The 14192-nt window shown below is 38.8% G+C and overlaps 1 protein-coding gene across 3 annotated transcripts in view; it reads left to right on the top strand.

The window, feature by feature from the left end:
• Positions 1-14192, top strand: part of KDM4C (lysine demethylase 4C) — a 226921-nt gene that overhangs the window by 42757 nt on the left and 169972 nt on the right. For all 3 annotated transcript variants that reach the window (XM_063129271.1, XM_063129270.1, XM_063129269.1), the window contains one exon: positions 3583-3686. In XM_063129271.1, coding sequence (XP_062985341.1) covers positions 3583-3686 — 104 coding nt within the window. The remainder of the gene's footprint in view (positions 1-3582; positions 3687-14192) is intronic.

Here is a 14192-nt window from a genome sequence, read left to right as displayed (position 1 = left end):
TAAAAAGCGCAACCAGGATAAAACCACACAGCAAAATTGATATAAGATTAAAATACAGAGTTAAAACAGTAAAATTTAAATTTAAGTTAAAATTAAGTGTTAAAATACTGAGTGAATAAAAAGGTCTTCAGCTGGCGACGAAAGCAGTACAGTGTAGGCGCCAGGCGGACCTCTCTGGGGAGCTCATTCCACAGCCGGGGTGCCACAGCGGAGAAAGCCCTCCTCCTAGTAGCCACCTGCCTCACTTCCTTTGGCAGGGGCTCACGGAGAAGGGCCCCTGTAGATGATCTTAAGGTCCGGGTAGGTACATATGGGAGGAGGCGTTCCTTCAAATAACCTGGCCCTAAACCGTTTAGGGCTTTAAATGTCAATACCAGCACTTTGAATTGGGCCCGGACCTGGACTGGCAGCCAATGAAGCTAGAAAAGGACTGGCATAATGTGATCTTGCCGGCCAGTCCCTGTTAGTAAATGGGCTGCCCTATTTTGTACCAGCTGAAGCTTCCGGACCGTTTTCAAAGGCAGCCCCACGTATAACGCATTGCAGTAATCCAAGGCTATGTGAAAAGGAATTCCTCCCCCCCATTTTAATGGTGCCACAGCCACAGTGGATTGGGGCAGCACACTGAAACCTGAATGCTGAGAACGAGAGGAAGGGAGCCTGCACACGGGGCAGCAGGATATAGCATGCTGCAAACACTTTTCTTTTTTTTTTGGAGTCTCTTGACTTTTCACTGAAGGGATCACCCAAAGGAAGTTCTGTTTCCACAGTTTGAAATCAGAGCAGGAAAGTTGAGGGGACTTTTGTATCATCCCTAGTCCTCCTAATCCTAAAACCTTTTAAGACCTTGATTCTAAGGATCTTGAGGTTATTGTCTTGTGTCAATGCAAGTACTGTACTGGGGACATTGGCAAGAGGAATAGGCCACCACATCCTTCTGCTTTTTAAAAGAATAAAATTTTAAATAAATAAGAAAAATACAGAAAATCCCCAGCAATAAGCTTTTCATAGATTTACCTGTTTGCACAGCCCAGGTTTCTACCCAGTACCAGATGGGTAATAAAAGATGGACAACAACAGAAATATTTTTATAGAGCAGTATGTTATTAACATCCCACATTTTGCCATGTACTGTTGTTCTTTGCTTTTAGAGTTCCTTAGAATGCCCTGATGCTTTGTCGTGACGTAGCATGCATGCACTAAAATTGATTTATTTATTATTTATTTATTTATTACATTTTTATACCGCCCAATAGCCGAAGCTCTCTGGGTGGTTCCAATGATATCAAGTGGTTTTTGAAGTCTTTATAGGTCAGATCATTCCAAATTCGAGATCTGGAATGAATTGAAATATGATATGAGCTCGAATATAGTTTATCGAAAAGTCTAACATAGGATATGTTGCTGAGACCCCTTAATGTGGAATAGCTATCCACATAACACTCTTACCATGTCCAAGTGTTTAATGTGTGTTTTTCCTGTGTCCTATACCTTCTCTGAGTGCCCTTACCGCCATTGTCCCTCAGGCCAAGCCCATGGGACCTTGCCTACCCAGTTATTCATGCACAAACATATTCTTACTTTCATTTGTGAAATGTGTTGAAGGGCATTTTGTGGAAAAAGGAAAAAAAACCTGTGTTGGCATTAGAAGTATAACCTATTTAAAATATTCACAGAAGATTGTCTTTCAAAGCATGTATCTTGCATTGTGCATTGTTTTTCTCTCTGCTGAGATGATATAGGGCATAATTTTCCAGGGTCATTGTAAATATACATTCTAAACTGATATGCTGGGCTTAATATACTGTGCATTACCTTACTCCAGTGGTTTTCCAATTTAAATTAACTTATGACCAGTCACCACATTTGTTCAGGCCCTGATTACAAATCCATAAAGGAGGAGATTTAAATAGACTCTTCTTTCTTCATTGATTTTAATTTAAAAATTTATTTATTTAATGCAGCACAAACCTACAGATTTTTAAAAAGTGTGATGAGTTCATTTGAAGTATATGGCTAATGGATGGGTTTTTCCTATTCTTCCATCTGGGGTCCCTTGGGAAGAAAGGCAGCATATAAATAAAATAAATAATGTGAGCATGCCAATCGTTAATGGTATTTTCCCTAAAATAAATAGTGCTCTACAGGAGTTCACTAGGCAAATGAAGTTAGGTTTCTGTTCACTTTCTTTGTATGAAGTTTATTTTTTCAATTAATTCTTTGGCTATTTTAAATGACGAGAGAATAATGCTGCAATCCTGCACCCGTTTACACATTTAGAACAGTCATGGTTCAGTCGAAATGACAATAAGTGGGCAATAGCCATAAGATTGCAATTGTATGACCTGATATAGATATGCCAGTCTATATGTAGAAATAGATCTCTGTCTGTGGATCAACTGTGAGTATAGTTAATCCACATGTAAAAGTCTATCAGGGGACAGGGTATCCTGCATTACTAAAGACATTGCTATGCCACTGAAAAGGGCACCCCCATGTTAAGTTCCCTCTTTCCCCCTTGTAATGTGTTATATCACATCAGGACATCCCCATATTATGCATTTTCTTGTTATGTTGTCCTGCATCTTTGGTTGTGGAAGGAGCCTGGCAAGGAAACACAACTTATTTTTGCCTCTTCCCCCCTGCTCTGCAGTCTCCTATGTCCCCCCAAAATCTGCTCTGGAGAACTAGGGGATTCTCCAAAACAGTAGGGGTATTGGCGGCTGCAGAGCAACAATTTTCAACCCCCCCCCCTTTCCACCAGAAGAAGCATTCAGGCTTGCTCTTGCCGGCAGAATATAACATTGGATCCAACCAATTGTGTGTACAGATCCTCTGGAAAAGCCATCCCTTTTGCATGACCACAAGCTTAATAATAAAATATGTTGCTGTTCAAGCCACTGAAAGTACTCCCTATGACATGTATGTAACTATAGTCTAAAATACTTCCTAAAATAGTAAGGATTGAGGAAATCTGAGCAGGGGTACAGAATGTGAGCAGATGTAAAGCAAGGGTGCAGAACTTCTTTCAATCCAAGGGCTGGATTCCATTTCATAGGCACTCTCGGGGGGCCACATTCCAGTGGTGACAGAGCCAGAGGCAGAGGGAGCAGGACCAAAAGTAGAACATATTTTAGCGTAAAGCTCTTATTGCTAATAACCAAGCCTTAGGAGAGGCATTTCAGCTTTTTAGAATGAGGGAAAACCTGCACAAAACCTGGGAAACCATCAAATCATTTGTGGTTCAGGAAAAGAGCATGACTGTCTGGGAACCTCAGGTAGACTGAATTTGGCCAACGGCCCCAAGGCTCCACACCACTGTTGTAAAGTTTAAAAGCACCATTTATTGTTTGATGTTTATGTACTTTTTGTTTTTACAAGCGATCTTTTAAACACAAACATCAACAACTCACCTTAAAAGCAGAATAATTATTTTCTCGAGGATAGGACCTTAATGTCCAACCCCAATTCTGTGGTGGATTTAGACTGACATCATATAACTGTACACTGTGAATACGGCCTGCGATTAAAATACGGCCAGCTCATGATGACTGATACAATTCAATGTTTATTTTTGCCTAGGATTTTTCCCAAGCAGCTCTCAAGGGTGTGATGCTTTTCTACGCCATAAGATGACCTTAATTTCTCCCTCAATATTGAAAAAATATGGAATTCCATTTGACAAAGTGAGTAATTCATTTACGTCTTTGTACATTATGATGTAAATTCCAGCTCAGGTGTTCAATAAAAGCAACACAGTTAACACTTACTACATAAGTCATTGTGGGCAAGCAGTTAGTGGGGTGGGGAAGCATGGAAGGGAAAAAAAGGGAGGTATAGTCGAGGTCATTGTCCTCCTTGTATGAATGTATATTCTTCTGCATATATGGACACCAAAGCAGTGAAATACTTACTCTTGACTAACTCTCGTTGACCTACTTTCTTCACATGAACATATCCTTACAACATTGCAGTCGTTGGAATTTGCTCAGGACTGGAGTTTCAAATCAGATTTCATTGACTTGGTTTTCCCCACTGAAACAAGCTGGGTTTTCAAAGATAAATGAAGTAACATAGTGCCCAAATAAAACTGATTTTCACTTCTCAACTGCCATTCCTCTGAAATAATCTGGTTCTCTGACATAGGGCTTCATTAGGTGAGTATTTTATCACACGGTCGCTACTACCCACTCACAGTTTTTCATGCGTCCTTTAGACTATGCTGTGTGCTTCCTGCATTTATTTATTTATTGCATTTCTATACCGCACAATAGCCGAAGCTCTCTTTTTCCCATCACAAAATAGACCCCTTTTAATCTGACTTTTTTTGGGGGAAATGAAATGTGCTGCCGTTTCCTACTGTGTGCAGGAAAAAAAGGGGGCAATAAAAACGGCCCCTGAGTGGGCCGTGTGGTCTTTGTTTACTTCTTCTTTCTTCTCGGGGAAGAAAGAGGAAGTAATGTGGGACAGGAGCAGGGGTGGAGAAGCGACAATAGGGAACTGCGATTTCCCCCCATCTGATGACTCTCATAATCTAGTTAATAGTTTTAATAGGCAAAACAATTTTAAATGTTTTATAAGTGGGCTTCACAATTCTAAATTGCTTATTATTTTCTCAGACTGCAATCCTAAACCCACTTGCCTGAGAGAAAGCCCCAATGAGCTCAAGGGGACTTTGAATAGGCATGTATAGGATTGTGCTATAAATTACTGTTCAGGTAAACATAATTCATTTAAAGTTCAACTTGTTCTGTTGTTATTGCATTAGGATTTTAAAGAAAATTTAAAGAGTGGCCTGGCTCGCCATGTGATTAACTTGATTAGTTGGACTCTTTAGAGCTTTGATTTTATTTAAAGTAGATGCAGACCCTGTTCAGATGACACTTTGGTTAAAGTTAAAGTGGTTAAAGTTGTGGAAACTATTTTGTAGGCTAATCTAAACCATGAACATCAATGTAGTTATTATTGTGTTTCTAATGTAGAAGAGCCAAAGTGGAGAGTAGATACAGACAAATAAGTTAGAAAATGTCAATAGTACTGTAGTAATCAACTGTCTATAAAAGACTACTGTGATAATACTCTTCTAATTGTTGAATATTCATTTTTTTTTTAAAGGGAGAGTTCCAATATATTCTTGTGCATCCCTATGGAAACTCTTTTTGTGGAAATAGGATATAGATGTTCTAAAGATGAAGTAATGAGATGCTTCCCTCTGGAGAAATTTAAAAAACAGATTTCTGCAAAAATTAAGGGCACACATGCAATGTTTTTGTATATTATACACTGTTAAAAGACAAGCTCTGTTTTGGATTTTAACGCTTCAGGAAAGTCTCCAAAGAAGTCAAATCTGTGAATTGAGGTTTGCTTAAACTTTGGGAACAATCTCACCATGAAAATCCATTAATATAATATAATACAATTATAATGTAACGTAATGTTTAGATTCCGTGTTTCCTATAAAGAGCTCAAAGTGGCATACATAGTTCTCTTACTTTAAGTGGAACTTAGTGCAAGCAGGGATAGTTGTGTTGGCCCATGAGAAAAACAAACACACCCCATATCCATCATAAGGGAATACCTTAATCAGGAACAACAAAAACATCACAAAACAGTGAGCAGCTTTTGGGTTCTCTAGAACTCTTCATCCAGCTATGTTAAAGGAAGTGGGAGTGGGAAGAAAAACGGTTGCTGATGCTGAAGCCATGGAATTTGCATTTCATCACAAATTTAAGTTATGTGGGAGGAGATAGAAGACAAATAGACTAGGCTCTAATAGATAGTATGCAGGTTTCAGATTGTATTTAGGACTGTCCCTATGAGTGCTGAGATAAAGAAATACACAATAATTGCACCAGTTTGAAAAAATAAAATCTAAGAACTAGTTTCTGCATGAATATTGCCTTGGCTGTGGTGGGAGACCATTGCCAGGTTCTTTGCCATCTGAACTGCAGTTCTTTCTGGATGTGAAAACTGTAGCAGGCTCTTGAAAGAGAGAGGCCATCTCAATTTTAAAAAGTGAAAAGGAAGAATAGAGCATTGATTTTTCTTTAGGTGTCTTTAGCTCTTTAAATATGTAGCTGCTGCAAGAAGTTACATTGGATATTTCTGTTTCCAATTGCTAGATTAACCTAAAACGAGCAAGCATTTCTAAACTAGTCTAGATGCATTCAGTTTAGTCCATGCTTTGGCATTTGCAAATTACATATACAGGACATACTGTGTTCTTTTAAATTCAGTGAGAATTGTCCCATCTTCCTTTCGAAGTCTGAAATGTCCACTATTTAATTATGTAGAGAATATAGTATAGTTACTGCTGGTGATAAACTTCTGAGGCAGCACAATATTTACTTACAAAATTGGCATACCAATTTTTGTAGACAAAGGGCAATATCCAATGCTGTCACAGCACTGCCTCTAATGACATTGTAAACCAATGCTAGTGCAATGTCATTAATGCTTGCTAGGCAAAGGGAGAAAGTGGTGATTTGCTGCCAAAACTAGTGCTGTGACAGCATTGGATACTGCCCCCCAAAGGCCACCTTCCCAAACCAATCACCAAAATATAGCAGAAAAAGCTGAAAGTGGATAATAAATCATCATTACTTAGAAATGGAGGGATGAAGAAAAGGCAAGTGTTCTTCAGTGATCAAAGGTTTTCCAGATCTCTGGATAACACAGCAGTATCCTTCATTGAACAAGAGCCCCACCTAGCTAAAACCCCAATCAAATTGCTGTAAGATTTCTTGGCATAGCATGATGCAATTATGAGAAAACTGTAGCTCAAAACCTGGCACCAATATAAGCTCAGATTCAGTCTTATTTTAAAAATAATTTCAACAGTCTTCTTAAGTAGTGATTTATAAGACAACAAAATATTAAGCAGGGAAGAGAACAAATGCCTTTCTGGATTGGCCTGTGGCAAATTTTAATGTGCCATACTTGGCATTACTAGAAATACTTAGTCAAATCCTGAAATCAGTTATCAGCGCTTTTTTCAATTCTGCGTTTTCCCAGACCAAAGAGACCGTACTGAGGAATGGTCTTATAGAAAACATGGGCTCCTTTAGATGAGAAAGATTGTTATCCAAGGCTTCTAGTTAAAAAGGACAAATGAATCAGGATATCCTTTGATTCTTTGGAGAAAATGATCATATACCCAGGGCACTGATTGCTTCTTTATTTAGTATGGGTATCTGATTTGTTTTCATGGCAATGTATGCATCTATGACTCATTAAGGTGCAATACCAAAGTGGCTGAATGGTTCATTCTAACTGGGAAAGACAGCACACATCAAAGCAGTAGTGAAGGGGAATCCCCACTGTTATCTCCAGTCTGTGATGAGATATAATAGTAGAGATTCCTCTCTCCACCTCCTTTCCAACCCCCAGCAGGGGTGGGGCTTATGAAGGGGCCGGGCTTGCGGCAGAGAGGAGGAGGGGCCAGCAGAATTGACACGAGCTTCTGTGGGCTGGAGATTCTGTAACCTGCCTAATGTTCCATTGCAGTAAGCAATTTTCTCTCCACCCAGTTCTGATATGAGAACTAAGCAGGGCTGCAAGGAAATTGTTTAAGAAAATAGAGCACAATAACATCAGTGCAGTGTGAGTTCCTATCCTTCCCCACATGCTCCTTCCACAGAGCAGATATGAATAAAATACATGTGGCTGTCATCTAATTTGGCCCTACACCAACTCTTAAATCTGAGGATGTAAGGAAGGAGTAAAAGTCAAAACAATATAAATAGAATGGTTGGATCTTCCAAGGATTGTGGAAAGAATGGCTGGTTATCGGTGCTTTTGCATTTGTGAATGAATTAAAGTGCATGCCTACAATTTAATAATTTCACTTTCTAAAATATTGCTGAATTTTTTAGTTTAGAAAAGTACTTGGGTAGTTAATGTGATGAAAAGCCCATGTCATCTTTTGTTCATCTCATTTTACTATGCATAACTTCTCCAAAGTCTCTGTTTACCATGAAAGAATTTAGGGCATAATCATATGTCTCTAATGTACCGCTTCAGAATGACTCTTCTTGGTCATGGTTCGTGGTTTGTAAACTCATCATAGATCTGGAAGGGTTCATCTGGTTTTATAAGACCTTCTCAGCTCTCTGTTATAACCATGGGATGATGGTGTGGTTTATATTGGGTTTGCATCTTATGGCACAATTGGACACAACTCATACTTCCATTTCGGAGGTGTGTCAGTCTCCTGTACTTAAAAACATTTGCACCACTATAATATCTGTGAATTAAGAGTTAAACCCTGAGAACTATGCATTGAACTATTCTGTATGATTCTGAACAATGTACATGTCTAGATATACTTTTATTCTTTGCAATGGTCTCTTATCCTATGGACAAGCAATTGCTTTATTCATATGTGTAATTCCCCATTTTCTCCATACTTCTCTGCACATATAGACTAAAACCCTACAATTCAGATCTTTCATCAGAACAGAACAGTGTATCTCCTACCGTAGGAGAAATGGTAAGACTATTAAGTAGTGTAGGCAAGGGGATTCCTATTTAACTACTTCCGTTTCATTTTTGAAGGAGGTGAAGAGTATCCAGTGTCTAGAGTTTGTCACTGTACTGCTATTTTATTTATTTATTTATTTAAGGCATTTGTATCCTGTCCTACATATAAATATGTCCCATGGTTAGGAACTCCCCAGTTTCCCATTTGAGCATTTCAAATAGTTAAATATCGTTTTATGTCACCTTGTGCCACCAGAGAGCACTCTATACCCAACAGTAGTTCTAATTAACAGGCTTCTGTGAGAATGTGAATAGAGAGAATCAGGCTATGATCTCTTGTGGCTTGGAGTGATAGAACTGGAAACGTGCTGAACACTGATAAGCCAGCCTACGCCTACCAGGTGACAGCTGAACTGCTGGTTATTGCAATAGCACACCTGCTAAACTGTCATCAGTCGGGGTGAGTGACAAGATAAATTTGGGAACTGCTGGCACAGAAAATGTTCATACTTATATGCACTCACACCACACTCTTAAAAAAAACCTCCAATCACGATCTCAGCATGCGCACCTGTGTGCCGTGCATACTTCCATATTTATGTGCTTATGCTCGCTTAGATAAACTTTGCAAATGCTACCAATTCATAATGGAACTATAAGGTAGCGTATATATTTATATAACATGGATATACTATTGCTCTATATAATTTCTATATTCCATTATTGTGTTGACTAAAACACAAACACATATACATACATATGCTGGGTAAACAGAAAAGCCCAATCCTGCCTACATAAACGGCAATATCAGAGACGCGTTGCTATCCACCCCCACCCCCCCAGTTCCATTCTCTCACATGCTAACTAACATCTGTATTCTGCTAAATGCATGGTGGTGTTCGGGTCTGGGCCCATCAGCCTTAGGCAGCTTATTTGGTATGTCACAAAGAAGCAGCAAATTATTATTTAATTTATTATTATTATTGTTCATTTACTGCCAGGGAGAAGCACTTGTGGGATTTTTTTGCCCCAGGTCCAAGAATGACTGGGCCAGCCTTAAATACGATTGACCTTGCCTTCTGGAGAGTGCGGAGGTCCCATCTTTACTGTTCCTCCTCTGGGTGAAGAAAGGCTTGGGGCCTGATGTTGTTAATGCCTACATTGGTCAATTCGGAAGTAGCTTCTCTCAGAGCCAGTTGGAAAGACAAATGGCATTTCTAGCATGTATCTTTTAAGAGACACCCTACGGCATTGATCTAAATGGGGCCCCTTCTTGTGATTGAGTTTCCCCATGTGCCATGCTGCCTGTCACCACATATACAGAAAGATGTAGCTGTAGTATATGGAGGCACATATCATGTACACAGAAGGATTTAGTTGTGAGATTTGCCATTCTGTGTGTGTGTTTTGGTTTTATTTTAAAGCAAGTAATGTGAACTAGCCTTTTAGCTAGTTGAGGTTAGCTCATCAATATTGCAATGTTTAATCATAGATACGGACAGGGACATGTGAAAATGGTCACATGTGAAAATGGTCACATGCACGGCAGCCCATGGAAACTTGACTGTGGGATTAGTTTTGGCTATGGTGTCCCTGATCCCTCGCAAGCCCTTTTAGCATTTTTGATTGCGGTTGGGTGTGACTATCAGGCTGGATCAAAGTGGCCTAGTGCTTGTGCTCCAGTTCATGCTTGGAATTGGGGAAGGCACTGTATCTCAGTAGTAGAGCGTATGATTTGTATTGCAGATGATTTCAGGTTTGATGCTTGTTGTTTTTAAAAAAGTTCTAGGAAACAGGTGGCAGTAAAACCCTCTGCCTGAGGCCCTGAAGAGCCATAGTCAGTCAGTGCGCATTACTAAGCTAGAGGAACAAACAGTATTAAAACATATATTTTAAGCTAAATGTTTCGGCTTCTGCCCTCATCAATACCTGTGCTATTAAATGTGTATCAGGATTGCAGTTTGGAATGACTAAAGATGAAAGTTCTTTAAGGAGAAAAAACAAAAAACTTATGATTAAGGCCATTTGGACTAACAGTTCTGAGTCTATAAATCAAGAAATTTTCCTTTTTGTCAAGCATGTCAGGGTTTTTTGTTTGTTCTGTTGGAACGAACTGTAAATTTGAGAGACTGTGTGCAGGAGAGCTGAAAAATCTTGCAACAGGCAAGATTATTTTATAAGAATCATAAATTTATGGTCATGGAATTTTGGTCCTAGGTCCATTGTAGTTTTTCCTACATATTGCATACAATATCCATTTTTTTTACATGCAATTAAACAAACCACATTAGTAGAAATGCAAATTAACAATTGTCTAATGCAAGAAGTTTTGTTGGTAACTGTGGTCTTGAAATAAGTAGTTTCTTGGAGGTAACTGCTGGTAATGCAATACATTGATTTAGTGATATAATCCTAGGTTGCAAATTTCGTGTTTAAGTGCAGCTTTAACTAACAATTTACATAGATTAGTGGTTCTCAATGTGATGCATGGTAAAGAATTAATGGCTTCCTTTAAACAAGCACAATAGGATATAATAGGTTAACTATCTTTAATTATCTTGTGGTAATTAGGGACAGCAGGATGGTAGTCTACAATAAATGGAATGAGATTTTCTTTCAAAGAGTTTGCCTTTGCTTCATAAAGAAGAGTATCTTTGGATATTATTGATGCTTGATTGATGTTGTAGTCAATAATGTGACTAAGGTATCCATATTGTTGGAGATGTTTAAGTTCGTCATACGTTCTTGAGAAGTTTTCTTTGTTATTACAAATGTGTTTTATCCTAAGAAACAAACTATATATAATGTTTCTCTTTTGGTGGTTTGGATGACATGACTTAATGTTAAGATTCCCACCTGTAGACTTTGGTTGATGGTTGACAGAACTGGGAAATAATTTACTAGAATGAGAAATGAAGAGACTGAATTTTTGTCTTAGCAAAGTCATTTTTTTAATCTGTACATAGGTTTATGTTTCAAGTGAATGTGTTGATTTGCTGTTCATGGTATAAAACCAGTGCTTGGGTATCAGGGCAGGGAACTCTAGTTTGAGGAGGTAAGTGGGAGCAGGCCCTCTACAAACTCTTATGGCATGGCCCTTTTATTGGCCTCAGTTATTTGGCCACAGAGGCCATGGGGACCAGTCATCAGATGCACATTCAGGTTGGTGGCTATAGATGGCACAAGCCACTTGTGCTATTAGCTGTTTTTAGGCTACTTGTCCTTCCCAATTTACCTAGCAGTCAAGCTGAGTTGATTGTCTCTGCTAGACTTTGGGCTGTCAGCAACACTGCAGGGTCTCTGCCCACTTCACACCAAATTCATGGAAGCTGTAAGCAGTGAAGTTATGGCCTGTTGCAAACCAGCTCAGCATGTCTCCCAGTCTCTTTTCCCCCTTCTTCTGATACAGATAGTTTGAAAAATAGATGTATTTATTATTTAGATAAGTGATAGACTTTTACTACAATCTGTTTTACTGTATTATGTGATTTAACTACAGTTCTAGTAGGAGACCTTCTTCTGCATCTTGAATCAATCCTTTCAACTATTTTTTCATTGTCTTCTGACAAAAACAATCAAGGTAAAATAAAGGTTAATGCAGTGGGGAACAAGAGTTTGTGGCATAAAGTTCTAATGTTCCATGTTTTCCATATCCTGTCCTTCCACTCCATGTTTTCTGCTGACTGCAGAAATTGTGCTCCATTACGAAACATTAAGTCTTGCATTAAATAAACCATTTCTGAAATCATAGCATAGTTTTTGTTTGGCGTTATAAGGCTATGAAATGGTTCTTTTGTAGTTCTTAATTTCAACCACTGGCATGACACTTATATAATTAGTAGTGTCTCAAAGAGTCGCCTTTAGGCAAAGGCATGTTTTACAATAGTAATAATGATAAATACAGCACAGCCTTTTTAACTTTACTGCTTCTGTACTGGTCCTGGAAAAGTATTGTCTGGGCCAAGGGTGGGGAATATATGGTGCTCCAAATGTTCTTGTACAGAAGTTCTTATCAGACCTAGCCAACACAGCCAGTGTTGAGGAATGAGGAGAGTTGAAATACAACATCTGAAGGGCCATACATTCTCCATCCCAATCTAGGAGTTACCTTTTAGACATCTCGTCGTGGATGTACTGTCATCGATTAAAGTTGAATTTGGACAAGACAGAAGTCTTGGTCTTTCGTCCTGATCGTCCTGCCCGTCCCTTGGGTGTTCCTTTTTTTGCTTCTCCAAGGTTGTCAAGTAATCTCCATCTTGGATGCTGTGCATCTCGTAGTAGATGATTGGCTGTCACTATGCTCATTTGTGAATCGCATTGTGAATGCGATGTTAGCAAGACATTTGTCTTGCTAACATCCGCCAGATCCGTCGTTTCCTGATACCCAAGACTGCAGGGCTTCTTGTTTGTGCCCCTGTTGTTTCCCACCTGGATTATTGTAATAGCCTCCTAGTGAGTCTCCTTACTTCTTCACTCCATACTCTTACTCTAATACAGTGCTGTAGGTGCTGTATTAGATTTGCCCCATTATCCCCACTATCGCAGATCATTGTGTTGGTTACCTGTCAGGGCAAGGACACATTTTAACCTCCATATCTTGACTTTTAAAGCTCTGCGCTCTTCCCTTCCCTTCCCAGTTATTGGGTGGAGCTGACTGTATGGCATGCTCCTCTTAGGAGAATGTGGTCCGCAGATTCCAGACTTCTGATGGTTCCTTGGACTAAGGTGGCAAATTCTAGGCTCTGGGCATTTCCCCATCTCGCCCCACAATTGTAGCCCTCTACTCTTTTGTATGGAACCAGACTTGGACAAATTTAGTCGAGGCCTGAAAACCTATTTGTTCGAGTCAAAGCTATAGGTGTTGGTGTATGGAGTGGGGAACAAAGGGTTTATTTTTGAGTTTTAAATTGTTTGGTTGTTTTAATTGATTGGGTGTGAATTAGTTTAATTTTGGTTAGTATATCTAATGTGTATTTATTGATTTTTGTTTATATTGCTGTGTTTTGTATATTTTGGTTAATTGGAATGCACATTATTATTATTATTATTATTATTATCATGGATTCTGTAGCCATAAGCAACAGTGTATTCCAGCAATAAAGAGTAATTCACTTAGTCTGCAATGAAATGAGTATGGATTAGGGTGGTTTTTTTTATAAAAACACAACAAAAACAAATATGATTTTAAACAAAAGACCTCATAAAAACAGCAAACATAGCAATCTTTCAGAATATATAAGTAATACACTGGAAATCTGAAATTTAAAATTTGGAAACCATGATAAAGAAAGAAATGCAAGTGTTTCTTAAAAGACAATTTAGCTATGAGACTATAGTACAGTGGAGTCACCTGCCTCAAATGACTAATATAGTTGATCAGCTCACTAAGCGGGGAAAACCTTATTACATGATATCCCCAGTCTTAGCAAAGAATAGAATCCATGGGAGGAACAAATACCACCGTGTTTTCCTCAGTACAGGCTACCAAGCAAACCTGTTTTGGAAAACCTGACTAGTTGGTGAATTGGCTATCTGTATTGGCCAGTACAGATTGTGGGAAATTATAATTCTATAACTTCTTTCAGCTATCCCTTGCATTTTATTTTCTTTAAGCAAGGAGAAAGAGGCAATGTCTGAGACTGAACATTTGCTCCACTTGTTTCTGTCTGCGTATTGCCATTTCTGTCTCCTGATTTGTGCCAATTCTTTTT

The sequence above is a fragment of the Elgaria multicarinata genome, chromosome 6 (genome assembly GCF_023053635.1).
Source record: "Elgaria multicarinata webbii isolate HBS135686 ecotype San Diego chromosome 6, rElgMul1.1.pri, whole genome shotgun sequence".
Classification (NCBI taxonomy): domain Eukaryota; kingdom Metazoa; phylum Chordata; class Lepidosauria; order Squamata; family Anguidae; genus Elgaria; species Elgaria multicarinata.
This window is presented reverse-complemented; position numbering and strand designations above follow the sequence as displayed.